At 43.7% G+C, this 26,624-nt stretch overlaps 2 protein-coding genes across 4 annotated transcripts; one reads left to right on the forward strand and one right to left on the reverse strand.

Moving 5' to 3' along the window:
- Positions 1-1,931: 1,931 nt before the first annotated feature.
- thap4 (THAP domain containing 4) lies at positions 1,932-12,366 on the forward strand. Its single transcript, XM_055882813.1, has 5 exons — positions 1,932-2,429; positions 4,076-4,229; positions 10,931-11,040; positions 11,515-11,618; positions 11,984-12,366. The coding sequence occupies exons 1-5, from the start codon at positions 2,405-2,407 to the stop codon at positions 12,098-12,100; spliced, it is 510 nt and encodes a 169-aa protein (XP_055738788.1). The 5' UTR covers positions 1,932-2,404; the 3' UTR covers positions 12,101-12,366.
- Positions 12,367-12,405: 39 nt separating this feature from the next.
- LOC129823800 (bcl-2-related ovarian killer protein homolog A-like) lies at positions 12,406-19,790 on the reverse strand. Of its 3 annotated transcripts, none has more exons than XM_055882811.1 (5): positions 19,448-19,790; positions 18,673-18,985; positions 17,516-17,644; positions 14,211-14,374; positions 12,406-13,602 (listed from the first exon to the last, which is right to left on the reverse strand). In XM_055882811.1, exons 2-5 carry the CDS (start codon positions 18,878-18,880, stop codon positions 13,477-13,479), a joined length of 627 nt encoding a protein of 208 aa, XP_055738786.1. In that variant the 5' UTR covers positions 18,881-18,985; positions 19,448-19,790; the 3' UTR covers positions 12,406-13,476. The 3 variants fall into 3 exon arrangements, with proteins under 3 accessions (XP_055738786.1, XP_055738785.1, XP_055738787.1); XM_055882810.1 differs by having other exon boundaries at positions 18,673-19,005; XM_055882812.1 differs by having other exon boundaries at positions 18,673-18,846; positions 19,448-19,789.
- Positions 19,791-26,624: the final 6,834 nt, after the last annotated feature.

A 26,624-nucleotide genomic window follows, 5' to 3' on the forward strand; every position in this document is an offset into this window, starting at 1 on the left:
GCAGGAATGTGGGGTGGAAGTCAGAAAATGTATTACAGATCATCTGGCTCTATATGCGGTGGAGCTGATGGCCATACTGTTGGCCTTGCAGTGGGTGGAGGAAGTCAAGCCAGACAGAGTAGTTATTTGCTCTGATTCATGTGGTGTTAATGAGTCTTTAGGTCACGTAGTAGACAATACCTTCTTTATGAGGTGCTACAAACCCATGGCAGGATTAGACAGATGGGCATACAGATAAGATTGATTTGGGTCTCAGCCCCATGTGGGAGTGGAGGGGAATGAAGCAGTTGATGTACTGGCTAAACAAGCACTTAGAAGCGGGGATGTTGATGTTGTAATTTCAATGAGCAAGGCAGAGGCACAAAGACTGATGTGGACAGTGACGGTGCTGAGATGGCAGGAGCAGTGGAATATAGCAACTAAGGGCATGCATTTAAACTCAGCAAAAAAAGAAATGTGCCTTTTTCAGGACCCTGTCTTTCAAAGATAATTCGTAAAAATCCAAATAACTTCATAGATTTTAATTGTAAAGGGTTTAAACATTGTTTCCGATGCTTGTTCAATGAACCATAAACAATGAATGAACATGCACCTATGGAACGGTTGTTAAGACACTAACAGCTTTCAGACGGTAGGCAATTAAGGTCACAGTTATGAAAACTTAGGAAACTAAAGAGGCCTTTCTACTGACTCTGAAAAACACCAAAAGCAAGATGCCCAGGGTCCCTGCTCATCTGCGTGAACTTGCCTTAGACATGCTGCAAGGAGGCATGAGGACTGCAGATGTGGCCAGGGAAATAAATTGCAATGTCCGTACTGTGAGACGCCAAAGACAGTGCTACAGGGAGACAGGACAGACAGCTGATCGTCCTCGCAGTGGCAGACCACATGTAACAAGACTTGCACAGGATCGGTACATCCGAACATCACACCTGCGGGACAGGTACAGGAAGGCAACAACAACTGCCCGAGTTACACCAGGAACGCACAATCCATCCATCAGTGCTCAGACTGTCCGCAATAGGCTGAGAGGCTGGACTGAGGGCTTGTAGGCCTGTTCTCACCGGCAACAACGTCGCCTATGGGCACAAACCCACCGTCGCTGGACCAGACAGGACTGGCAAAAAGTGCTCTTCACTGACGAGTCGCGGTTTTGTCTCACCAGGGGTGATAGTCGGATTCGCGTTTATCTTCAAAGGAATGAGCGTTACACGGAGGCCTGTACTCCGGAGCGGGATCAATTTGGAGGTGGAGGGTCCGTCATGGTCTGGGGCGGTGTCACAGCATCATCGGACTGAGCTTGTTGTCATTGCAGGCAATCTCAACGCTGTGCGTTACAGAGAAGACATCCTCCCTCATGTGGTACCCTTCCTGCAGACTCCTCCTGACATGACCCTCCAGCATGACAAGAATGTCAGTGTTCTGCCATGGCCAGCGAAGAGCCCGGATCTCAATCCCATTGAGCACGTCTTGGAGCTATTGGATCGGAGGGTGAAGGCTAGGGCCATTCCCCCAAGAAAATGTCCGGGAACTTGCAGGTGCCTTGGTGGAAGAGTGGGGTAACATCTCACTGCAAGAACTGGCAAATCTGGTGCAGTTCATGAGGAGGAGATGCACTGCAGTACTTAATGCAGCTGGTGGCCACACCAGATACTGACTGTTACTTTTGATTTTGACCCCCACCCCCTTTGTTCAGGGACACATTATTACATTTCTGTTAGTCACCTGTCTGTGGAACTTCAGTTCAGTTTATGTCTCAGTTGTTGAATCTTGTTATGTTCATACAAATATTTACACACAATAAACGCAGTTGACAGTGAGAGGACGTTTCTTTTTTTGCTGAGTTTATTTCAAGTACAGAGGAAAGTCAGGGAGGGGAGGAGGCTATTTTTACACGATTTAAGGTTGGGACACAGCCAGTTGAACAAGTCCTTAAATGTGATAGGAAAGGATCCAACAGGAAAGTGTGATTATTGCCAGGAAACAGAGATAGTGGAGTATGTAATGCTACAGTGTGGGCAGTATCAGAGGGAAAAGAAGAGGCTGAGATCTGGTATGAGGGAGAAGGGGATACAGTAAATTAGTTTAATTGTATATTGAGTAGAACGTCATTAGATATAGTCTCAAATATGTTATATTTTTTAAGAGCAGGTAGGATTTCGTGTCTTCCTGTCTCTAGCCCACACTCCAGTACAGTAGGTTGCGGTAATGCACCATAACGTTGGATGCCAACCTCCGATAAACCCCACTGAAGAAGATTAATCTGTGAAAAAGGGGGCGTCAGTAACATGACAGCCTGAGAATAATATTGTCGCAGTATTATATGCACCATTTCACTGCTTCGCGAAAGATTGGTCTTCCTTTTCTAACATAATGACATACTTTGAATAAGACAACCTTTGCAATGGCGTGCCCTTTTCACCAGTCAGGTAAGCATTTTTTTTACAATCTAATTCCAACGGTGAAACATTTTATCCTTGAACTGCTTACTTAGCCTACTCTCTATACGTGTATATTCAATGTCAACAGCATACCAACTCGATACAATTTTACTCGGTAGATATAGCTTTACTTTATTTCGTTTTTACATATAACACTTGCGACATTGCGCTTTGTGTAGGTTGGCTATAAGGTTAGATTCATGATATCGATAACGGCCCAAGAAACACATTTTATAAATTTCCTTATGGCCCTGCTACACTTCAACCATCGAGCGACTTCACCATTCATTTTCTAGATTAAGGTTGACTCAATCGTTATAAACGTTTGTTTTACTATTGACAGTTAGTTGATTTAGGGATTGTATATCTATTCGCTCTTTTTAAATATGTAATTTGATGCATTAGTTTGTCTCTGACTTGTTTAATCAAACGTTTTGCCGCCAGCTCCTTATATCAGGGCATGAAAGTGTCCTGAATTAGCCTAGTACGCAAGTGCGCCCAGCTATATCCTGTCCCGAGATTGTTTTTCCGAACTAAACCAAAGTTATTTTATAACTAACGCAAGATAGACCACGGCCAGTCATTTGCAATGGGAGCAAATTAATCCACCCGATTAGACTATAATCACTCCACTGTAAAAGGTAAATATCAGCAAACCATTCATATAGTACGTGTAAGCTTGGAATAGTGAGTCAGAACCACACATTGTACTGTGTTGGCAGAACAGGTGTGGTTAGAATCCCCGAGCTGACAAGGTAAAAATCTGTCGTTCTGCCACTGAGCAAGGCAGTTAACCTACTGTTCCCCGATAGACCGTCATTGTTAATACGAATTTGTTCCCTAACTGACTTGCCTAGTTAAATGAGAAGCAAGTAAGTGGGCGAGCCAAGCACAACCTAGTGAGATCCTATTGGCTCGTTCTAGCATAGGCCTACATTTGCTTATTTCCAATAGGGTACGTCTACACTGAAGTCTGCTGTGCAATAAGTCAATTCGCCCTTGCATTACTTCTAAAGAACGCAAAATTACAACTTTGGCAAAGGATAAAGTCTACAAAACGTAGTTCACTCTGTTCATGACATATTATAGTTTTGGAAACATACAAATGTATTGAGGTCAAATGTTTAATCAATGAGAATTTGCATAACGTCGGCCAAAATCCATCTAACTCCATTTTCTGCCGGTGTTGTACCGAAAAGCTCGACCTGCAAGCCACCCCCCCCCCCCCTTTCGCGTGAACGCGCACGCACAAAATTCTTCATTGCTGCGACTTGCTTGCTAGTTGAGAGCGTTTCATTTTATTTTTGTTATGTCCTTTGATCATGTGGTCGAAGGCATATGGCCTCGACTATTCACCACTGGCTATTTTACTAAGATTTATGATGTCAAGAAGCTACTATGTTCACAATGTAAACAAAAACAACTTGTGTAATTGGAGGATCATTTGGTACAACCACTAGCAACAATTGATAGTAAAGCAACGCAACCCGTATAGTGGAGCTGAAGTGGTGAGCGACTACAAGTTTTTGTTGCGTATTCATAGGCTACGTCGAAACCACGGCACGTATCCGTTTGTCTGGCTAGGCCTACGCAAATGACTGTCCCCTATATGAAGCCCTTGTGTTCCCCCATAGCTGAGCTGAACCCTGCGCTGCTGGCATTGGACTGGCTTCTTGGGGTCTGGGAGTCCGATGAGCCAGGAGAGGGCTCATTCTCCTCCATACCACCTTTCCGCTACAACGAGAGACTGCACTTCTCCCATGTGGGCCAACCAGTCATCAACTTCATGTGAGTTGGACTGACCGCTGACTAGGGTACAGCTGGCCTAACAAAAATCACACTACACAAGTAGAGCCTGTGAAGATTGCGCTTAGCCTGCTATGATTTTTTTGAATCATGTCCTTTCTAGCTCAGTTGGTAGAGTAGGGCGCCTGTAATGACCATGCATATGTAAAATGTATGTACGCATGACTAAGTTGCTTTGGATAAAAGTGTCTGCTAAATGACTAATTGTTTTGGATTCAACGTCTGGCATAAATGAGCGTTTGGGTCAGGGAAGTTTCCTCTGATAACCTTTACAAGCCAGAATGTTGAATAAAATTATATTTTGACTAACTTTACCTGTGGTTGGTTATTTTGCAGGTTGGTGTGTGAGACAATATATCCACAGGAAAGTAGAATTACATCAACTTTTCTGCAAAAAAAGATGATTATGAGATAATTGGCTTTAAATTTCAGAAGTGTCAGCAATTTTTATCTTGAATTTATCAAACATGAATGGGTATTGAGTACTATGTAGGTAGAGAACATTAAAACTTGGCTGTCAATAACATTTGGACAAAAATGCAGATAATCAATCAAGTTTATTTTATATAGCCCTTCGTACATCAGCTAATATCTCGAAGTGCTGTACAGAAACCCAGCCTAAAACCCCAAACAGCAAGCAATGCAGGTGTAGAAGCACGGTGGCTAGGAAAAACTCCCTAGAAAGGCCAAAACCTAGGAAGAAACCTAGAGAGGAATCGGGCAATGAGGGGTGGCTACCTCCCGGGTGGCGCAGTGGTCTAGGGCACTGCATCGCAGTGCTAGCTGCGCCACCAGAGTCTCTGGGTTCACGCCCAGGCTCTGTCGCAGCCGGCCGCAACCGGGAGGTCCGTGGGGCGACGCACAATTGGCATAGCGTCATCCGGGTTAGGGAGGGTTTGGCCGGTAGGGATATCCTTGTCTCAGTATGTAAATGTAATAAAATGTATGCACTCTACTTTAAGTCGCTCTGGATAAGAGCGTCTGCTAAATGACTAAAATGTAAATGTAAATGGGTGGCCAGTCCTCTTCTGGCTGTGCCGGGTGTAGATTATAACAGAACTATGCCAAGATGTTCAAAATGTTCATAAGTGACAAGCATGGTCAAATAATAATCATGAATAATTTTCAGTTGGCTTTTCATAGCCGATCATTAAGAGTTGAAAACAGCAGGTCTGGGACAGGTGGCGGTTCCATAACCGCAGGCAGAACAGTTGAAACTGGAATAGCAGCAAGGCCAGGTGGACTGGGGACAGCAAGGAGTCATCATGCCCGGTTTGCCGTGACGTATGGTCCTAGGGCTCAGGTTCTCAGAGAGAGAGAACGAGAGAATTAGAGAGCATACTTAAATTCACACAGGACACCGGATAAGACAGGAGAAGTACTCCAGGTATAACCAACTGACCCTAGCCCCCCGACACATAAACTACTGCAGCATAAATACTGGAGGCTGAAACAGGAGCGGTCAGGATACACTGTGGCCCCATCCGAAGATACCCCCGGACAGGGCCAAACAGGAAGGAAAAATCCCACCCACTTTGCCAAAGCACAGCCCCCGCACCACTAGAGGGATATCTTCAACCACCAACTTACAATCCTGAGACAAGGCCAAGTATAGCCCACAAAGATCTCCACCACAGCACAAACCAAGGGGGGGGCGCCAAGCCAAACAGGAAGATCACGCCAGTAACTCAACCCACTCAAGTGACGCACCCCTCCCAGGGACGGCATGAGAGAGCACCAGTAAGCCAGTGACTCAGCCCCTGTAATAGGGTTAGAGGCAGAGAATCCCAGTGGAGAGAGGGGAACCGGCCAGGCAGAGACAGCAAGGGCGGTTCGTTGCTCCAGAGCCTTTCCGTTCACCTTCACACTCCTGGGCCAGACTACACTCAATCATACTACACTCAATCATATGACCTACTGAAGAGATAAGTCTTCAGTAAAGACTTAAAGGTTGAGACCGAGTCTGCGTCTCTCACATGGGTAGGCAGACCGTTCCATAAAAATTGAGATCTATAGGAGAAAGCCCTGCCTCCCGCTGTTTGCTTAGAAATTCTAGGGACAATTAGGAGGCCTGCGTCTTGTGACCGTAGCGTACGTATAGGTATGTACGGCAGGACCAACTCGGAAAGATAGGTAGGAGCAAGCCCATGTAACGCTTTGTAGGTTAGCAGTAAAATCTTGAAATCAGCCCTTGCCTTAACAGGAAGCCAGTGTAGGGAAGCTAGCACTGGAGTAATATGATCAAATTTCTTGGTTCTAGTCAGGATTCTAGCAGCCGTATTTAGCACTAACTGAAGTTTATTTAGTGCTTTATCCGGGTAGCTGGAAAGTAGAGCATTGCAGTAGTCTAACCTAGAAGTAACAAATGCATGTATTAATTTTTCTGCATCATTTTTGGACAGAACATTTCTGATTTTTGCAATGTTACGTAGATGGAAAAAAGCTGTCCTTGAAACAGTCTTGATATGTTCGTCAAAAGAGAGATCAGGGTCAAGAGTAACGCCGAGGTCCTTCAGTTTTATTTGAGACGACTTTACAACCATCAAGATTAATTGTCAGATTTAACAGAAGGTCTCTTTGTTTCTTGGGACCTAGAACAAGCATCTCTGTTTTGTCTGAGTTTAAAAGTAGAAGGTTTTCAGCCATCCACTTCCTTATGTCTGAAACACAGGCTTCTAGCGAGGGCAATTTTGGGGCTTCACCATGTTTCATTGAAATGTACAGCTGTGTGTCATCCGCATAGCAGTGAAAGTTAACATTATGTTTTCGAATAACATCCCCAAGAGGTAAAATATATAGTGAAAACAATAGTGGTCCTAAAACGGAACCTTGAGGAACACTGAAATGTACAGTTGATTTGTCAGAGGACAAACCATTCACAGAGACAAACTGATATCTTTCCGACAGGTAAGATCTAAACCAGGCCAGAACTTGTCCGTGTAGACCAATTTGGGTTTCCAGTCTCTCCAAAAGAATGTGGTGATCAATGGTGTCAAAGGCAGCACTAAGGTCTAGTAGCACGAGGACAGATGCAGAGCCTCGGTCTGACGCCATTAAAAGGTCATTTACCACCTTCACAAGTGCAGTCTCAGTGCTATGATGGGGTCTAAAACCAGACTGAAGCATTTCGTATACATTGTTTGTCTTCAGGAAGGCAGTGAGTTGCTGCGCAACAGCTTTTTCTCAAATTTGAGAGGAATGGAAGATTCGAGCTTTTTATAGTCCAATATTTAAACATGTTTTGGGGAAGGCATGGATTGGGGGCAAGTGTAGTGCATGTGTGCGGAGACTCGGCAGGTGAACTGGACTGACCAAGTGTTCAGCAGTCTGACGGTTTGTAGATAGAAACGGTCTCTGAGCCTGTTGGTATCAGACCTCATGCTTCGATACCGTCTGCCTGAATAAGGAAGTGAACAGCTGGTGTGTGTGGGGTCCTTGATGTGCGAGACTTCCTCATGCACTGTTTCAAGTAGATGTCCTGGATGGGTGGGAACACTGGGGCCGTCTTCACCCGCTGCTGAAGGGCCTTGCGGTTGTGGAGAGAGCAATTCCTGTACCAGGCCATGATGCAACCGGTCAGGACGCTCTTGATGGTGTAGCGGTAGTATTGGGAGAGGACTGGGGGATGGCATGCCAAATTACTTCAGCCGCCTTAGGAAGTAGCAGCGCTGTTGCACCCTCGACTGGTGGTGTTATTGGTCCATGTCAAGCCCTCAGTGGAAAATGCAGTCCTGTTGCTGTGGATTGGGGCATGTTCCCTTTGCTTTCTGAAGTCAACAGTCAACTCCTTTTGTTCTGCTGATATTGAGGGAGAGGTTGTTGAACTGGCATTGAGGTACCAGGACAGTTACCACCGCCCTATAGGCTGACTCGTTGTTGGTTATCAGGCCTACAACCGTGGTGTCGTCAGCAAACTTGGAGTTGGTGTTGCACAAAGTCAGTTGTGGATGAACCGGGAGTACAGCAGAGGGCTGAGGACACACCTGTGTTAAGAGTAGTGTGGGGGTGTTGTCAATCCTCAGCCTGTGGTTTTCCCATCAGGTAGTTCAGGATCCAGTTGCAGAGGGTGTTGTCCAGACACAGGACTTTGAGCTTGGTGTCAAGCATAGAGAACAATAGAGTTGAGTGCTGAACTGTAGCCAATGGGATAGTCGTTTGGGAATGTCATCTTGGTCTTGGGCATTGGGATGATGGCGGTCTCCTTAAAGCAAGTGGGGGGACTACAGGTTGAAGATGCCCGCCAGCTGGTCAGTGCACAATCTGAGGATGCGGCCAGGGATACTATCTGAGCCGGCTGCTTACTATCTGAGCCAGCGCAAAAGTGCTTGGTCATCCGGTGCAGCGTGAGTCTTCCTGGATGGCTTGTTATTGTCGGCCTTGAAGTGAGCATATGTGGTAAGCTCGCCTGGCAGGGAGGCATCGGTGGGCACTGTAGATGGCTGTAGTCCTTGCGACATGCATCGCGAGTCTGAATTGTTGAACATCGGTTTGAATTTTTTTACTTTTTGCGTCCCCTAATGGATTTGCGGAACTCGTACCTGGTAGCCTTGTACTTGCCTTCAAGTTGTTGGGGTTCGTTCTGACATTGAATGCTGCAGTACGGCCTCTGAGCATGGTGTGGATTTTCACCATTCATCCAGGGTTTTTGGTTGGATTGTTATTGTGGGTATAACACATCTCCTAATGAAGCCTGTGACTAACAATGTATATTCCCCAATGTTGGTGGATGAGTCCTGGGTGGATGACTCTTCGAACATATTCCAATCAGTATTCCCAAAACAGACCTGCAGCATTGAGTCTGCCTCTGTCCAGCGCCTCACTGTTCTGAGTTGGTGGCTCCCTCTTGAGTTGCTGCTTGTAGGTGGGGAGTAGGAACAGCGACGTGATCTGATTGGCCGACGTGGGGGCGGTGGTTGGCGTTGTACTCGTCACGGATGTTTGTGTACACCTGTTCCAGCATGTTTCCTATCAGGGGTTAGGATACATGTTGGTGATACTTTGGAAGAATTTGGTTGAAATTAGGGATGCACGATATCGGTAAGCATATTGGAATCGGACGATATTAGATAAATGTCAACATCGGCCCGATGTCTAGTTTAATGCCGATGTGCAAAACCGATGTCAAAGCTAACGTGCATACCTATAACGTAGATGTAATGACGGCATGAAAAATACTGCGCTACACAGAACAAAAGCAGAAAAATACTAAGCGCACACTTCCAACAAGTTTAAGTCGAGCAGTCATTTGAAAGAGTGAACATTTCAGCGAGACCGCTCAAAGGTGAAATACATCAATGCCAAGATAATGGAATTCATTGCCCTTGACAATCAATCGTTCTGTCGTGGATGATGTTGGCTTTCGCCGACTGGTCGAGCACCTCGAGCCCCGGTACACACTACCAAGTAGGTGCTATTTTTCAGATGTTACCCTACCGGAGTTGCACAGTATTGTTGAAACCCACATCCATGAGCTACTTGCTATGGGCGTCACTGCTATTAGCTTCACGACTGACATTTGGACCAGCGACGTCAGCCCCATGAGCATGCTGAGTCTGACAGCACAGTGGTCGACGAGGATTACGTACTGAGGAAAACCGTATTGCATGCTCAAGAATGTGCTGGTTCTCATACCGCTACTACCATTTTAAATGGCATTTGAGAACCTGTTTGAAACTTGAACACACTCCTAGCTCCATTCGAACAACTGCATCGAGAAATACGTTTATCAACTGCGTCTGCAGCGGACGTGATACCCTCTGTCATGGCATTTAAACGCCTGCTCAACAAAACTGCCGACACAGACCGTGGGATTAACTTGCAAAAGTACTCTACAAGAGGCTGTGAAAAAGCAATTCGGTGGCATTCTCTCAGAACCTTTACTGTCACCACCATGCTCGATGCTAGGTACAAGGACCGCTACTTTGATGCAAACAAGCGGGGTTTACATGAAATGTTAGATAGCTGGACAAGATGGAAAAGGACACTGAGTGCGTACCGAGGAAGAGGCCATGGACAGAGAGCTGAAACTTCACTGCTTGACATGTATGATGAAATCCTGATTGAGACTGAACAAATTAAGAAATGGGTTTTGATTGTTTTACTGGTAATAGGGACATGCGTAAAGGCCAGCAAACTTTAACTGTACTAGAATGCTTAAGGCCACAAATGTTTTATCGGTATCGTTTGTTTGTTTATTTTTTTGGCAAGGAAAATATCGGTATTGGCCAAAAATGTCATATCGGTTCCTCCCTAGTTAAAATCTCCAGGGACAATATGCCTCCGGGTGAGAGGATTCTTGCTGGCTAATGTTCTTGTACCGTTTGAGTGCCGCCTTTGATATTTGCTTACGCAGAACGATGTAAACGTGCACAAGTTTGGCAAGTATCTTTGACAGAAACCTCAACGCACTTCCAGTGCTTTGAAAAGTATAATTACATCAACTTTCCTGTGGATGTATTGTCTCTCATTTCTACCTGCAAAAGGACCAACCACACGGACAACCGGTAAAGTAAGTTTCAAATATCATTTTATTCAACATTCTGGCTCGTAGAGGTCATGAGGAAATTTTTCTGATCCAAATGCTAATTTATGCCCGACGTGAAATTCGACGTTGGGTTTCTGGGCTAGGATGAACGTACAGTGTTATAATAATCACGTGTACATTTATTTCCCCTGTTCTGCAGGTTTAATGCGTTCCATGCTGAGAATAAGAAACCTATGCACAGGGAGTGTGGCTTCATCAGAATACAACCAGGCGGCAACAGAGTAGCCTTCATTATAGCACAGAACTCAGGTACGAGACTGTTCAATGCTTAGACCTAGCCTATACTTACCCCTCAGATAATTTAGAACGTTGCCCAAGTGGGACTTGAATCTGCAAATCTTTAATTTGTCAGTTCAACTAAGCTATTAAACCAGGTCTGAACCTCTAATCTCAGATAACCCAAATCTGAAGTCTCACGTAATTAGTCACCGGCTCGATTTTAAGTTCTGGTTCCATACGTATTGAGAGAAGAGATGAGGAGCAGAACAAGAAGTTCCACCCTCTCTCTTTGCAAGTTATGGCCAAACGTTCCCTCCAAATTTCAAAAGATGCCAACACCTTTTTTTTTTTTTTTTTGTCCAAATAACCAGTGACAAAACACCGGAACTACTGCTGCTCATTATCCCATTAGTCCCGAACAGATTCAACAGTATCAGTTATTTTTGCATAGATCTGTCCATGAGATCAGAACCTCCTATAAATCTGGTGTTCTCTTCTCTACAGGCCTGGTGGAGATTGAGGAAGGAGATCTGACTGGACAGCAGTTAACTTTACACACCCATGCCCTGGCCAGAACCTCCTTCGCTAAAGAACCCCATGTACAGCAGGTGAGACTGCCACTTTCTAGTCTGTTGATACTCTTTTCGATCCAGCAAAATTTGGCCTATGCCCCTAATAGATATTCAATGGTTGGTCGAAAAACAATTTACCGCTTTGCTATTTCCTTATCTGTAAATACCGGGGAGTTTAGGGCTTGGGCTTAGAAGCTACCTTGTGCAAAGTTGCTTACAACTTTCTGGTTCTTTTGGATCTTGAAATTTGTTATGTCAAGTTTTACAAAATTGACAGATCCAATAAAGTGTTACAGAATTTAACAAGCTCCCTTCCAATTGGATACTCTCTGGTGTCAAGTGCACTACTCTGGTTAAACCACAGTAATTAGGATTTGATGGATTCCTGTTCTCTCCCTCAGATTTCCAGAGTGTTCCAGCTGAGACCGGATGGGAAGCTTGAGCAGACTGTCTCCATGGCGATGGAAGGTGGGCCACTTATGCAGCATTTGCACATCACCTACCGCCGCTCCTCTTGACCACCAGGAGGCGACGGGAGTAATAACAAGCACTAGACTTTGTTCATTTGATTTTCCTGCCCCTTAATTAATGCTGATCTAGGTTAGTGTTCTCCCATTGGGGTTTGGGGAGGATAAACCGATTCTAGATGTGGTCATTGTGCCAAAAGACAGCTGCAACAAGTGATGTTTAAGTAAGTGTGTTCAACCCATAATCAAGTTGTCCTTCTCGGAGGCTGTATTGAACCCAATGGATAAGTTGAATAAAAACAAATGTAACAATCTAATTGTGGTGATTTCACTCCTGTTTACAGCACTTATCACGATAGTGTTTAAAAGTTTATTTTGCATATGAAAGTATATACAGCACAATAAGTCAACTGGACCACAGGAAAGATACTTTAAGATTCAATCATCACTACAGTATCTGAATAAAATACATTAAGATTTTAAAAGATCCAACATTCTAAAATATCCCCCATAAATCAACGGGAGAGTATTCATTAGGGCACACGTAGCAAAAACATTGCAACAAACAAGTTTCTTATTGGACAAATGCAAGGTTGACCCCTCCCCGTTTCATTACTAGCAAATACAGCACTGTAAAGTGTGCAAAGCCTGGCTAGACGTGCATCCCACAACAGTAATAGCTCATCATACAATTCATGTCCTCTACAGTGGTGCAGCAAAAAAACTGTTGGATGCTTTGTCCATTTCTTCAGTGTAAAGTCCCAGAGATGATATGCTGTAGGTATCAGACTGAAGTGAGATCCAGAGGTATGAGCACCTACCAAAGTACTCACGCCAACACAGTAGTGGAAAATGCATTACGACACTGAAAGATACATGGTTCTGTACAACTACTGAGCAAAAGTTCATAATCTGAAGTGTATGGGTCATTCCACAAAATAAGTTCCTTTGAGTCCCTTTATTTTGTGCACAAATTATTTTAAAAGCCTGTTATATTAAATGAAGTGCCCTTTTTAATATAGACCACATGGAAAATTAAACAAAATGACAAATTCAGCATTTTGACTTCTAGTCTGATGCATCATACGGGCTACATTTCTATATTTGGAAAGTTATACATCAAACTTTGTCGTTGACATGCAAAACATTTTGGGCCTCAACAATGGACTAATGAAACAAATACCAAGACTGGGTGGAATTTTCTGAAGTTGATCATCTGCTCGTCGCACTAAAAAGGGCACCTAATTGGTGGAACTACCCAAATGAAATACTCTTTGGAAGAAGAGCAGTCATTGTTTGTACAAATGTGATACTGTGACTTGGCAAGAAGGAAAGTCACTGTTTAGACAGTCATCAATCTTCCAGAAAATGTGTTCCATCAGGACTTCAAGTGTTCTTTCAACCTGGAATTCTTCTCCCAAGTCTTTTCATGGCTCCTTCATAATGTAGATGTACAGTGTTGATAGAAAGTGCTTGCAGGATTGGGCAACGGGAGACAGCCAATGGGTCTGAGGAACGGCATCTAACTTCACCACACACCTCTTAATGTCCGTCTGGAAAAAGACAGGTCACATTGGAAATGCTTAAGAGAAACTGTCAGGACATTCTTTGCATCCTCCATCCTTCTCAACATGCATAGAAGGTCAGAAAAATAACCTTAGATTTAAGATATTTGAAGGATGGCGATGTAAGGAATCAAGAAAAGACAATTGAGAAGCCAAAATCTCTGGTAATGTTACCCATACACTTCCACTGAACCGCTAGAGGGCAGCATAGGCTAAACTCTGCATCCTTCAAAAGACTACGTTGAGGGGAAGGTCTGCTGCGCTTCAATGAGCATCCTGCTTCGAATACGCCGACAGCGTCATTGCATTTTGGTACACCAGAATGACCATAATTTCCAATAAAACGCTGCGATTGCGTTGCAGAGGCAGCGCGTTCGGTGTGGTGCATACATAGGATTTATCGAACAAATGTTTGCGTAGACGGCTTGACAGAAATGGTAGCAGAAGGTGAACGTTAAACTTTTGTTGCATACATATCCAGATGAAGCTGCATACTATTTTGCGCAATGACGCTGTCGGTGTGTTCGAAGAACCACAACGATGTGGTAGTTACGAAACAAAACTGCCCCTTGGTCAACAACAGTCCAGCCACTCACCCATCCTCCGCGTTTCTTCAGCCAAGGGGCCAGGTTATTGCGGACAAACTGGCCCAGGCTGTCCACTATGGTTTGGACCGTAGCTGGCTGGTTCTGTCGCACGCAGTCCACCGCCAGAGCCCCAGCCACGGCGTACATAGATACCACCTTCCCCCATGTGATACCTATGGACGGGAGAGCGAGAATCACGGATCAGTTGGCTGATTGTGGTTATTTGATCATGATGCTTCATACTATTTATTACAATACTGCAACATTAATGAAAAGAACATAGCTCATATCAAAACAGTTGAGGTAGTTAGACTGCTGATAAGTGTGTATTGCAGTTCACCAGTCCCAATTCAAATACAGTGGGGTCCGAAATTGACACCATTGATATAAAGATAAGCAAAAATGACCAAATTAAATCAATCAAATACTGAGCTAAACAGAGGGGTATTTATATTTTATAGTAATACAGTGGCTCAGAGAAAGATTAATTGTTAAACAATCTAAACAAACATTGACGCTCGTTTTCAATGCGTTAACTGCACTGAGCCTTTTTCTAAAATGGTTTATGAGTTGTAGAACACTGGGGGGGATAGACCATTCTTCCATACACAATCCTTCCAGATCCTTGATGTCCTTCATCTGAGTTTATGGTGGGCCTTCTTCCATTCATACCACAGGTTTTCAATGGATTTCAAGTCCGGAGACTGAGATGGCCATTGCAAAATGTTGCTTTTTGTGGCCAATAAACCATTTATTTGCATATTTTGATGTGTAAAGCCAAGTTTCAGCCTCCTGGTACTGGGTAAAGTTCACGGTGCCGATGATCATAAGAGCTCTATTTTCCTGTCGTGACCAAAAGCTCCAGTTCAAATCCATGTGCAAATGCCATTTAGCAAACAGGCATTTATATTTGTTGGATGACAAGAAAATACACTTTGGCCATGCACAGCAGTGGTGGGCGTCGCAATAAGAATACATGAGCAGAAAATAACCCCATACCTACTGTAAAATAGGATGGTGGATCTTTGATGTTATGAGTCTATTTTGCTTCCACTGGTCCTGGGGCCCTTAAGGTCAATGGCATCATGAACTTTCCCCAGTACCAGGACATTTTAGCCAAAAACCTGGTTTCCTCTGCCAGGCGGCTGAAACTCTTCCAGCAAGACAATCTCCCCAAGCACGCTTATCCATGGAAGAAGGCCCACCATCAACTCAGATGAAGGACATCAAGGATCTGGAAGGATTGTGTATGGAAGACCTACAAAGAAATGGTTAATTGGCAACAAAAATCAACATTTTGCATTGACATCTCAGTCTCCACTCTCCGGACTTGAAACCCATTGAAAACCTGTGGTTTGAAGTATTGAAAACAGGGGTGTCAATCGTTTTGACGCCTACCTTTGAGAAATGTTTGCAAATTTTTATTAAGGGTGTCAATTTCGGACCCCATTGTACTTTATTTTAAATTGCTCTACTTCTACATGCTGCAGTCTAGTGCAGAGATAGTACCAAGACACTGCATACTGCAGAAGTGAACTGTACAGTATGTCCATTATCCAGAGAGAAAGAGCAAGACGGTCGCATCAGAGCTCTACATCAAAGAAATGGTCATTAGTTTCCTAGTAAAGCCGTTTGGCTATCAGCCCTGTTATGACTGTGATGCTTGAAGAACAGAAAAACCTGCACTCACTGAAATAGTCTGCTTTGATGTATATATGTTTAGCATCAGAGGTCAGAACAAACGCGTTTCGGTGGCATCCTTCATCAGCGTTTAGAGAAGAGGCATTGGCCCATATTTATAGATGACATCACACTGTTGTACTGCTTCTTTCTTTGCATTATAGTCATTTAGCAGACGCTCTTATCCAAAGCGACTTACAGGAGTGATTAGGGTTAAGTGCCTTGCTCAAAGCCATAGACATATTTTTCACTTAGTCTGCTCAGGGATTCGAACCAGAAACCTTTCGGTTACTGGCCCAATGCTCTTAACCGCTGGGGTACCTAACGCCATTTTTCATAATCATTATTTACATTCATTTTTCTACTATTTTCCACAAGAGCTTCAAAATAATAATAAACAAAGAAATGCACACCTGTTGCTCACAGGAAGCAAACTAACAGGAGTTATTCATATGACTGTGATGCAACAAGAAGGCTAATGGCATTAGCCTCCTTTAAGCATTTTTTGTTTGCCTTCACTGACTGACCTGTGACCTGGTTCTAGGGATCTATGGACCTCAGGGAAGGCTTAAACAAGCTAACTCCCTCTGGGACAGGGAGTTACTCACGTCGTCTAACTCCCTACAGAGATCTGACCCTGACGTGAGATGACCCAGCCAAGAATAGATTGTCTGGGGATAAGGAGAAGATGGAGGAAGAGAAGGGGTAGAAGGGAAGGGAGAGAAATCGGGGACATTGGGGAAGCAAGATTAGTTTGTGCACTTGGCAATGAGTAAAAGACGAGAGGCGAGGTTACACAGAACGTGTAGCCAAAGCACTTCCTTATCGAATGATGTCATAATGGTCTATGGTTGGAAGTTGAAACACTTAATTTCAATCGTTTTTTTAAGAACAGTTCATGATCAGAGTTGGGATTTTGATCCATTACAATCCATTATTCTGAGTGCAGCATTTGATTGACAATTAAATCATTATTCATTAGTCTCTATTGCAATCATTACATGTAAGGAATCTTGCTTATCTTTTTTTAGTCTAATAAATATACTGCCGTTTAACACCACATCCCAAAAGGCCAACGTTGCCTTGGTCAAAGGTTTGTTTTTCTGTCTGGAGGAATCCCACGGTGTTCCAAAAAGGCCTCTGGTGACGTCAAAACAGTCACAGTTCTGCCTAAATGCCTGCTCGAAAAATGCTTTCGAATGTAGCCTATTTTTATCTTTCCAGACACAGAGCCAAGTTTGAGCGACATATTATTAATGCAGCCCAGGGGACCCATCCTGTACTGTAGCAGTAATTCATGTATGGCATTGAATTACCTTTTCGCTCTTTAGTGACATGATCCATAGCAGAAACTGTGTGTACTAGTGACCGAATGTGAGCTGTTAGATAAAAATAAATGCATGTTTTTGTCAAAGTTTCAACTTGTCTATGTCCAATAGACAGAAAAACATGTCAAGTAAAGAAAATAAAGATGTAGGCTACTGTGTGATGCTTTTACACAGCAGAGACTGCATGTACCAGTGACGGAATAGGACAGTTGTTCCAGACACATGATGTTCTTGTGTGTTGCCAAAAATCAGCCCTGACTGGTCAGCTTATGCAACATCAACCCCCAACCCTTTGAAGTTGTTCACCTGCTGCGAATATCTCTGTTGCCACAGCAACGAAGGCATCAGAAACCATGGTCTCCATGGCTACTGAGATGTTGAGCTGTCTCGCCACGTTCCGGTAGACACTGGGCCGCATGCACTCCAGCTCATCACCTAGAAAAAACAGGGGCGACCACAAGGCTGAACATTTAGGAACAGGATAGCGCTGAGAAAGCATGACTGGTCTATCAACCCAATTCATGACTTAAAGTTTCAATCCGCAATTGAAAAAATAAAGTGCCTCCCCACCTGTTTCGGTAAAAAGCTGAGGAATAGGGCTGGAGAAATGTAATCGCTCAAATTCTTAGACAGAGCTATGGATGCAAGGACTGACCAGCCATGATATCAAACCTATAGTTTAAATCATGTTGAGGCTATATAGTGTTTGTTAACATCTACTTTGTTTACAAACATTGGAGTAAAAAAAAAAAAAAAACTTCTAATACGTTGGGTTCTGATGGGGTACAACAGTTGAACAAAGCTCATGAGGCCTTTATAATTTATATTCTTCAAGAATCAATGGATACATATCATGAATTCATACATCCAAAATGGATGCAGCAACTGCAGATTGTTTCACTGTCAAATAAGGGGCAATCATTGAACCACAGGGGCGTTAGTTTCTATGACCAGTATGGTTATCCTAAATCAGTTTTTCCCCAAACTTTTTGGCTGTGTGACCAAGCTTTTAGAGATGTGTTGTGATCAACAAAGTAAACAAATCTATTGTCTTGGCCACAAACCAACCCAAGCTGAACAAAATCAGCCATAGCCCACAACCCACCAGTGTGTCCAGACAGGTCTTGCGCCACCCATTTAGTAAATATAGATGATGAACAAGAGGGGCCTGTGGGGTATGTAAGTGTCAGCTCACCTGTCTCAATTAGCATACCAAACTGAACCATTCAGTAGCTTGATTGCCCTTACCCCGGACTGCCAGCCGGTTTTTAATAGCATTCTGGGTCATGCATGTCAGTCTGTGCCAGTCCTTAATCTCAAGGCAAGCCACTGATATACACGTGGTGGACAAATCCAGTACAGTGTGTACCATATCTATTCAGTGGAACATAGGGATTCTCAAGAGAAATTAGGCATGTTTTTATGTGAAGTTTCACATGTAACGGTTTGCAGCAGGTTCTTACCGAGACAGAGAAGCACAGCAGCCACATCACAAAGCGTTGAGTCCACCTGAGTTTTGGACGAGCCTAGCCCATAGAGGTTGAGCCTAGAGTGTATGTAGTCCCTACACAGTGCCTTGGACTTGGACACTAGTTCTTTGTCGGACGGGGAATGATCAAAGGCCTCCATCACCCCGGCTGCAAACACAGAAGAGTGACGAATCACCTCCATCTCTCAAGCAGGATTCTGATTGGGAAAAACCTGACCACTTCAGTGTATCAGTGCCTGAGTGGTTCTGCTCAGCGGCAGCTCCCAAAATGAAGATAATCTTTAAATCTGTTTAAAAAAAAAATGGCCTATCACAAACGTTTTACATGTTAACAAAATATATATTTAATGAAATACAAATAAGAATGGTCAAAATGCATTCAAAAACTTTAATTTAATAAACCACTTTGTTATGTAACTCCAAGTAGGTTGTATGATTCATAAACTTGCCATAGAGGCATAGCCAAGACCGACAATTATCATAGGTCTACAATTATTTAATATCCATATATATGTACGAAAGAAATGTCAAGCTAGAATAACCTAGTGAATTTCCCCTCGTTCATTTTACTAGATATAGACCAATTTATGTAGGCTGAGAAATTAGTAAAATACTATTTCCGCATTAATTACTCATTATTAATCCTCGATCAAACCTATTAACCTGTAGGTATTAAGAGTATCTTCCTAAATTGATATAGAAAATTCCACCCGACACCTGCTGAAAGACACGCATCACAGTGATCTTACCGATGCCATTTTGATTGGATTCAAATCATTCCTTGTGTGCCAAGGTAAAACATGTATATCCCTTCGGAAAAGTACTGTCGAATACAGTGCTCAAATTACAAATCCTGTCTGCATACCGTCACAATTTTAACAAACAACGCAAAAAATCTTGATGAAATTCCTTTTCTTGCGCGCGACCTTTTACAATAAATACAGAAAACAAGCCATATTAACAAATGTAGCTACTAGACAGTACTTCGTGTGCAGACCAAATTCATAGAAAACGGTATGTCCACTCTTCGGTTTCCTTCTATAGCAAATTATTTGGGTTGAGATGACGTGAAGCGCAGCCAAAGAGAGCGTCTTTTCATGCCCCACCCACTTCACCGGGCGCAGTGCTCAACTATCGTTGGCCCCGTTCATAAACTTTACATCCTAAATGTGTTGTTGTCTTCTGTAGCCTAATAGGCATGAATATTCATTTTATCATATGGCTTGCTTATCTCAATGAATTTCATTCACATTTTAATTTAAATTAAGGGAAAACTAGGCTACATAAAATAAATAGGCTAATCTGGCTGCAACTCAATAAAATAATTATCATAAGCCTAGTAGCTATAAAACATTTAAGGGTATTGACCACCCGTGGCACCGTTCCCATTGTTAAGCCTTATTATCTCTATATTTAAATTGACCTAAACGACAGAGACGCCAAGAGTGGAGCACCTTCAAATCACATGGATTTTGTGTTGTAGATATGTGGCAGTAGAGTAGTGTAATTTAATGCTTGTAATTATTTATAAATGCCTTCATTTTGCTAGACCCCAGGAAGAGTAGCTGCTACCTTGGCAGGAACTAATGGGGATCTGTAATCAATCCTAATACACATACAGGGGTTAGAATGCTTAGAAATAGAATCCACCTCTTTATGAGCAAATTACATGCGCTCTAAACTCCAAATGTAGACTATACTAATAAACCAGATGTAGATGTATCAATTTCTTTATATCAGGGTAAGGATTTCATTTGGGATATTACACTACTTCTACCCCTCCTCTCTTTCAGTTTCCGTAGTGTAGAAGTTATTGTGTTTGCCTAACACACAGGGGCCAGTCACATACAGTCATTTAAAAGTATGGACAGTACTTAAAACAAATCAAACATGAGTCCAAACCACTTCCATCAATGTAAATAGATGATCAGCTCCTTTCCACTAGATGTTGGAACATTGGCGCGGGGACTTGCTTCCATTCAGCCACAAGAGCGTTAGTGAGGTCAGGCACTGATGTTTGGCGATTAGGCCTGGCTCACAGTCGGTGTTCCAATTCATCCCAAAGGTGTCCGTATGGGTTGAGGTCAGGGTTCTGTGCAGGCCAGTCAAGTTCTTCCACACCGATCTAGACAAACCATTTCTGTATGGACCTCGCTTTGTGCACGGGGGCATTGTCATGCTGAAACAGGAAAGGGCCTTCCCCAAACTTTTCTCCCAAAGTTAGAAGGACAGAATCATCTCAAATGTCATTGTATTCTGTAGCGTTAAGATTTCCCTTCACTGGAACTAAGGGCCCTGAACCATGAACAACAGCCCCCGACCATTATTCCTCCTCCACCACACTTTAGAGTTGGCATTATGTATTCGGGCAGTTAGCCTTCTCCTGACATCCGCCAAACACAGATTAGTCCTTCGGACTGCCAGATAGTGAACTGTGATTCATCACTCCAGACAACTAATTTCCGCTGCTCCAGAGTCCAATGGCAGCGAGCTTTACACCACACCACACCGAATACAACAGCTGTAGATCTTACAGTGAAAGGCTTACTTATGAGCCCCTAAATAACAATGCCGTTTTAAAAAATATGGATAAGAATAAGAAATAAAAGTAACAAGTAATTAAAGAACAGCAGTAAAATAACAATAGCGAGACTATATACAGGGGGGTACAGGTACAGAGTCAATATATAGGGGCACAGGTTAGTTGAGGTAATTTGTACATGTAGGTAAAGTGAATATGCATAGTGTTGCATCCGAGGATAGACGATTTTCACGCGTTACGCGCTTCAGCACTCGGTAGGTCACACAGAACAGGACTACCACTTCCCAGCTGATCCATTGTTGTGTCTAGAAGTTTCCACTTCACAATAACAGCACTTACAGTTGACAGGGGCAGCTCTAGCAAGGCAGAAATTTTACGAACTGACTTGTTGGAAAGGTGGCATTCTATGACGGTGCCACGTTGAAAGTCACTGAGCTCTTCAGTAAGGCCATTCTTCTCCTAATGTTTGTATTCAGCGATTGCATGGACGTGTGCTAAATTTTATACACGTGTTCGCAACAGGTATGGCTGAACTAACCAAATCCACTCATTTGAAGGGGTGTCCACATACTTTTATAGTGTAGCTTGACATGGTCAGTTTAACTCGGAAAATGCCACCCAAGATCCGCCTCCATCAAGACATAACACCTCACATAATTCTTCCCAAAAACAATGCAAACGTATGTACAGTTGAAGTCAGAAGTTTACATACAGTTAGGTTGGAGTCATTAAAACTTGTTTTTCAACCACTCCACAAATTTCTTGTTAACAAACTATAGTTTTGGCAAGTCGGTTAGGACATCTACGTTCTGCATGACACAAGTCATTTTCCAACAATTGTTTACAGACAGATTATTTCACTGTATCACAATTCCTGGGGGTCAGAAGTTTACATACACTAAGTTGACTGTGCCTTTAAACAGCTTGGAAAATTCCAGATAATGATGTCATGGCTTTAGCAGCTTTTGATGGGCTAATTGACATTATTTGAGTCAATTGGAGGTGTACCTGTGGATGTATTTCAAGGCCTACCTTCAAACTCAGTGCCTCTTTGCTTGACATCTTGGGAAAATCAAAAGAAATCAGACAAAACCTGAGGGGGAAAAAATGGAGACCTCCACAAGTCTGGTTCATCCTTGGGAGCAATTTTCAAATGCCTGAAGGTACCACTTTCATCTGTACAAACAATAGTACGCAAGTATAAGCACCATGGGACCACGCAGCCGTCATACCGCTCAGGAAGGAATTCTGTCTCCTAGAGATGAACGTACTTTGGTGCGAAAAGTGAAAATCAATCCCAGAACAACAGCAAAGGACCTTGTGAAGATGCTGGAGGAAACGGGTACAAAAGTATATATATCCACAGTAAAACAAGCCCTATATTGACATAACCTGAAAGGCCGCTCAGCAAGAAAGAAGCCACTGCTCCAAAACCACCATAAAAAAGCCAGACTACGGCTTGCAACTGCACATGGGGACGAAGATGGTACTTTTTGGAGAAATGTCCTCTGGTCTGATGAAACAAAAATATAACTGTTTGGCCATAATGACCATCGTTATGTTTGGAGGAAAGGGGGAGGCTTGCAAGCCGAAGAACACCATCCCAACCGTGAAGCACGGCAGCATCATGTTGTAGGGGTGCTTTGCTGCAGGAGGGACTGGTGCACTTCACAAAATAGATAGCATCATGAGGGCGGAAAATTATGTAGATATATTGAAGCAACATCTCAAGACATCAGTCAGGAAGTTAAAGCTTGATGGCAAATTGGTCTTCCAAATGGACAATGACCCCAAGCATACTTCCAAAGTTGTGGCAAAATGGCTTAAGGACAACAAAGTCAAAGTATTGGAGTGGCCATCACAAAGCCCTGACCTCAGTCCTATAGAAAATTTATGGGCAGAACTGAAAATGTGTGTGCGAGCAAGGAGGCCTACAAACCTGACTCAGTTCCACCAGCTCTGTCAGGAGGAATAGGCCAAAAGTCACCCAACTTATTGTGGGAGCTTGTGGGGAGCTACCTGAAACGTTTGACCCAAGTAAAAAAATTTAAAGGCAAATACTTTTGCAACCAAATACTAATTGAGTGTATGTAAACTTCTGACCCACTGGGAATGTGATGAAAGAAATACAAGCTGAAATAAATCACTCTCTCTGCTGTTATTCTGACATTTCACATTCTTAAAATAAAGTGGTGAACCTAACTGACCTAAGACAAGGAATTTTTACTAGGATTAAATGTCAGGAATTGTGAAACTGAGTTTAAATGTATTTGGCTAAGGTGTATGTAAACTTCCGACTTCAACTGTAGCCTATATCAAATGGGCTATTTAGTTGAGCGCTGATGCCTCCACATGATAAGCAGTGGCCACTATGCCAACGCCAAGGGCACCAAATATTTATCTTGTCCATGCCCAGTGGCCTATGCAGGTGGCGGACTAAACTCAACTCCATGGTGAAGGAAGTTTCTGATAACTTCATCAACAGAGTGGAGCAGAGACCAGGCTTTGTGGAATCTAGCTCTGACTACATTGATTCGCCGAAGGTCAATACTTTAAAAAATCTGAAACATGAAAGGCCTACCTTGTACCTATGTTTGTCCTCTGTAGTTGCGTGCCTTGCTTTGTTTGCTGAAATACATACTTTTTCAATAAATGTTAATCAAATACAACCACTGACTTTTTGCTAATTTTTGTTTTTCAGATGGGAATTTAGCGAGGATGCGCATGTGTCAATTGAATATCCAATGACATAGGCCTAGGTCTCCAAATACTCATTGTCCAGTCAAATCACCCAATCTAGAGATGATGTGTCGACCCAAAAAAATATGCCAGGGAGATATTGTCGTGGAAATTCTAATCAATAATGAGGAGAGACAAGGTCAATCACCAATCAGGATATTTACTTTATTCCAAACTTATTAACAAGAGAGCATAGAGTGAGTGCTCTGCAATAATGAGGCTGGTCGACCCAACACTCTTGAGTGTTGTGCCGAGAGCTCTGACATACAAAGATATTTTATAGCAACAATACCCCCTCCTATTCTACATAACAAACAGCAGATGTCTGGAATGGGTCAAAAGGTGAGACTTGATATATGAGAAAGGAGTATCCCCCAGCCAGATAGCCTTTTCTGTGAAGACTGTTCTTATTGTACAGAAACCAGAATTTGGCCCCTAAGACAAGGTTCCTCTCATCATTATCCATACCCAAGCCATCTCTCCCTAGTGCCTTACATTACACGAACACAAACGCATTCTATGAAATGCATGCTGTATGTTTTTATCACCAACCCATTAAATCAATTGTCAGCTCCAGATACTCCTATCTCGAGTAAAACCCATGTCCTTGACCACACGCCTAGACATGCTGCAGGGAGCTGGAGTAGAGCCCATCCCTTAGTAGAACAGAAATGTCTTACAAAAATGTCTTGTTAAGTATATTTAATTGTTAACTATTCATATTAAGCAAAGCAGGTAAGCATGTTACATGTTAATTTCCCTCACAATATGTATACTGCAGCTAAGAAAGTAATATTAAGTGTATGTTGTGTAGTAAGCTGTTAGCCCATGTGCTGCACCCTAATAATTTGTTTGCTTATATGTTTGCTTATATGCCCCCTTTATTTATCCTACAGTTCTGACTTGGTGTACAGGGAGAACTGTACAAATTATGTATTGTTTAGTGTTGTGTAGTGGCTTTGCTGGCATGTCAGAGTAAACGTAGCTAGCTTTTTAGCCTGATACCAGTGATGGTGTAGGCCTAAATCAGCATGTTGTTTGTGTAACAGTATCTTCTAAATCAAAGACGAATAGGCAAAGCATTAATATGTTAGCTACATGAAGTAGCTAAGAGAAAACATTTAATGTAGCCAAAGATTATAGTGTGTCACACCCTGACCGTAGAGAGCTTTTTATGACTCTATTTTGGTTTGGTCAGGGTGTGATTTGGGTGGGCATTCTATGTTCCTATTTCTATGTTTTCTATTTCGTTGTTTGGCCGGGTGTGGTTCTCAGAGGCAGCTGTCTATCGTTGTTTCTGATTGAGAACCATACTTAGGTATCTTTTCCCCACCGATGCTTTGTGGGTAGTTGTTTTCTGTTTTGTGTTTCTGGACCTGACAGAACTGTTCATTGTCGTTTTGCTCTTTGTTATTTTGTTCAAGTGTTCTTTTGAAAATAAATCATGAACACTTACCACGCTGCGCTTTGGTCCACACCTTCTTCAACAGACGATCGTTAAAGAACTACCCACCATCAAAGGACCAAGCAGCGTGGTAAGAGGGAGCAGTGTTTTTTGGAGAGTTGGACATGGGAGGAAATCCTGGACGGCAAGGGACCCTGGGCACAGATGGGAGAATAGATGAGAAAAGATGAGAACAGATGGGAGCTCCTCACAAAGAGGAGCTGGAAGCAGCTAAGGCGGAGCGGCGACGCTACGAGGAGTTGGCTCGAAGAGGCGTGCACGAGAGGCAGCCCCATAATTTTGTTTTGGGGGGGTGGGCACACGGAGAAAGTGGCGGAATCAGGTCATAGACCTGAGCCAACTACTTGTGCTTGCCGTGGGGAGAGCGTGACCGGGCAGGCACCGTGTTATGCGGTAAAGCGCACGGTGTCCCCAGTGCGCAATCATAGCCCGGTTCGCTATATTCCAGCTCCTCGCATCGGCCAGGCTAGAGTGGGCACCCAGCCAGGACAGATGGTCCCGGCTCAGCGCATCTGGCCTCCAGTGCGTCTCCTCAGCCCGGGTTATCCTGCGCCAGCTCTACGCACGGTGTCCCCGGTTCGCCAGCACAGCCCAGTGCGGCCTGTTCCAGCTCCCCGCACTTGCCGGGCTACAGGGGGTATCCAGCCAGGATGAGTTGTGCTAGCTCTGCGCTCCAGACCTCCGGTGCGCCTCCACGGTCCAGTGTATCCTGTGCCGGCTCTGCGCAAGGTGTCTCCAATGCGCCTGCACAGCCCAGTGCGTCCTGTGTCAGCACCTCGAACGTGCCGGGCTGAAGTGGGTATCCAGCCAGGAAGGGTTGTGCCTGCTCCACGAACCAGGCCTCCTGTGTGTCTCTCCACTCCAGTGATGATCCAGGGCAAGAAGCCTCCAGTGATGAGCCATGGCACGAAGCCTCCAGTGATGAGCCATGGCACGAAGCCTCCAGTGATGAGCCATGGCAAGAAGCCTCCAGTGATGAGCCATGGCAAGAAGCCTCCAGTGATGAGCCATGGCAAGAAGCCTCCAGTGATGAGCCATGGCAAGAAGCCTCCAGTGATGAGCCATGGCACGAAGCCTCCAGTGATGAGCCATGGCACGAAGCCTCCAGTGATGATCCATAGCAAGAAGCCTCCAGTGATGATCCATGGCACAAAGCCTCCAGTGATGATCCATGGCACAA

This window comes from Salvelinus fontinalis, chromosome 26 (genome assembly GCF_029448725.1).
Source record: "Salvelinus fontinalis isolate EN_2023a chromosome 26, ASM2944872v1, whole genome shotgun sequence".
Taxonomy (NCBI): domain Eukaryota; kingdom Metazoa; phylum Chordata; class Actinopteri; order Salmoniformes; family Salmonidae; genus Salvelinus; species Salvelinus fontinalis.

What these genes read in the sequence shown, in the direction of transcription:
- thap4 (XM_055882813.1), top strand. Translation starts at nt 2,405, where the DNA reads ATGGCGTGCCCTTTTCACCAGTCAG. An exon ending in CAACCAGTCATCAACTTCAT is followed by an intron (nt 4,230 to 10,930) that starts GTGAGTTGGACT and finishes CCTGTTCTGCAG; the next exon opens with GTTTAATGCGTTCCATGCTG. An exon ending in CATTATAGCACAGAACTCAG is followed by an intron (nt 11,041 to 11,514) that starts GTACGAGACTGT and finishes TCTTCTCTACAG; the next exon opens with GCCTGGTGGAGATTGAGGAA.
- LOC129823800 (XM_055882811.1), bottom strand. Translation starts at nt 18,880, where the DNA reads ATGGAGGTGATTCGTCACTCTTCTGTGTTTGCAGCCGGGGTGATGGAG. An exon ending in TGCTGTGCTTCTCTGTCTCG is followed by an intron (nt 17,645 to 18,672) that starts GTAAGAACCTGC and finishes TGTTTTTTCTAG; the next exon opens with GTGATGAGCTGGAGTGCATG. An exon ending in AACAGAGATATTCGCAGCAG is followed by an intron (nt 14,375 to 17,515) that starts GTGAACAACTTC and finishes TCCCGTCCATAG; the next exon opens with GTATCACATGGGGGAAGGTG.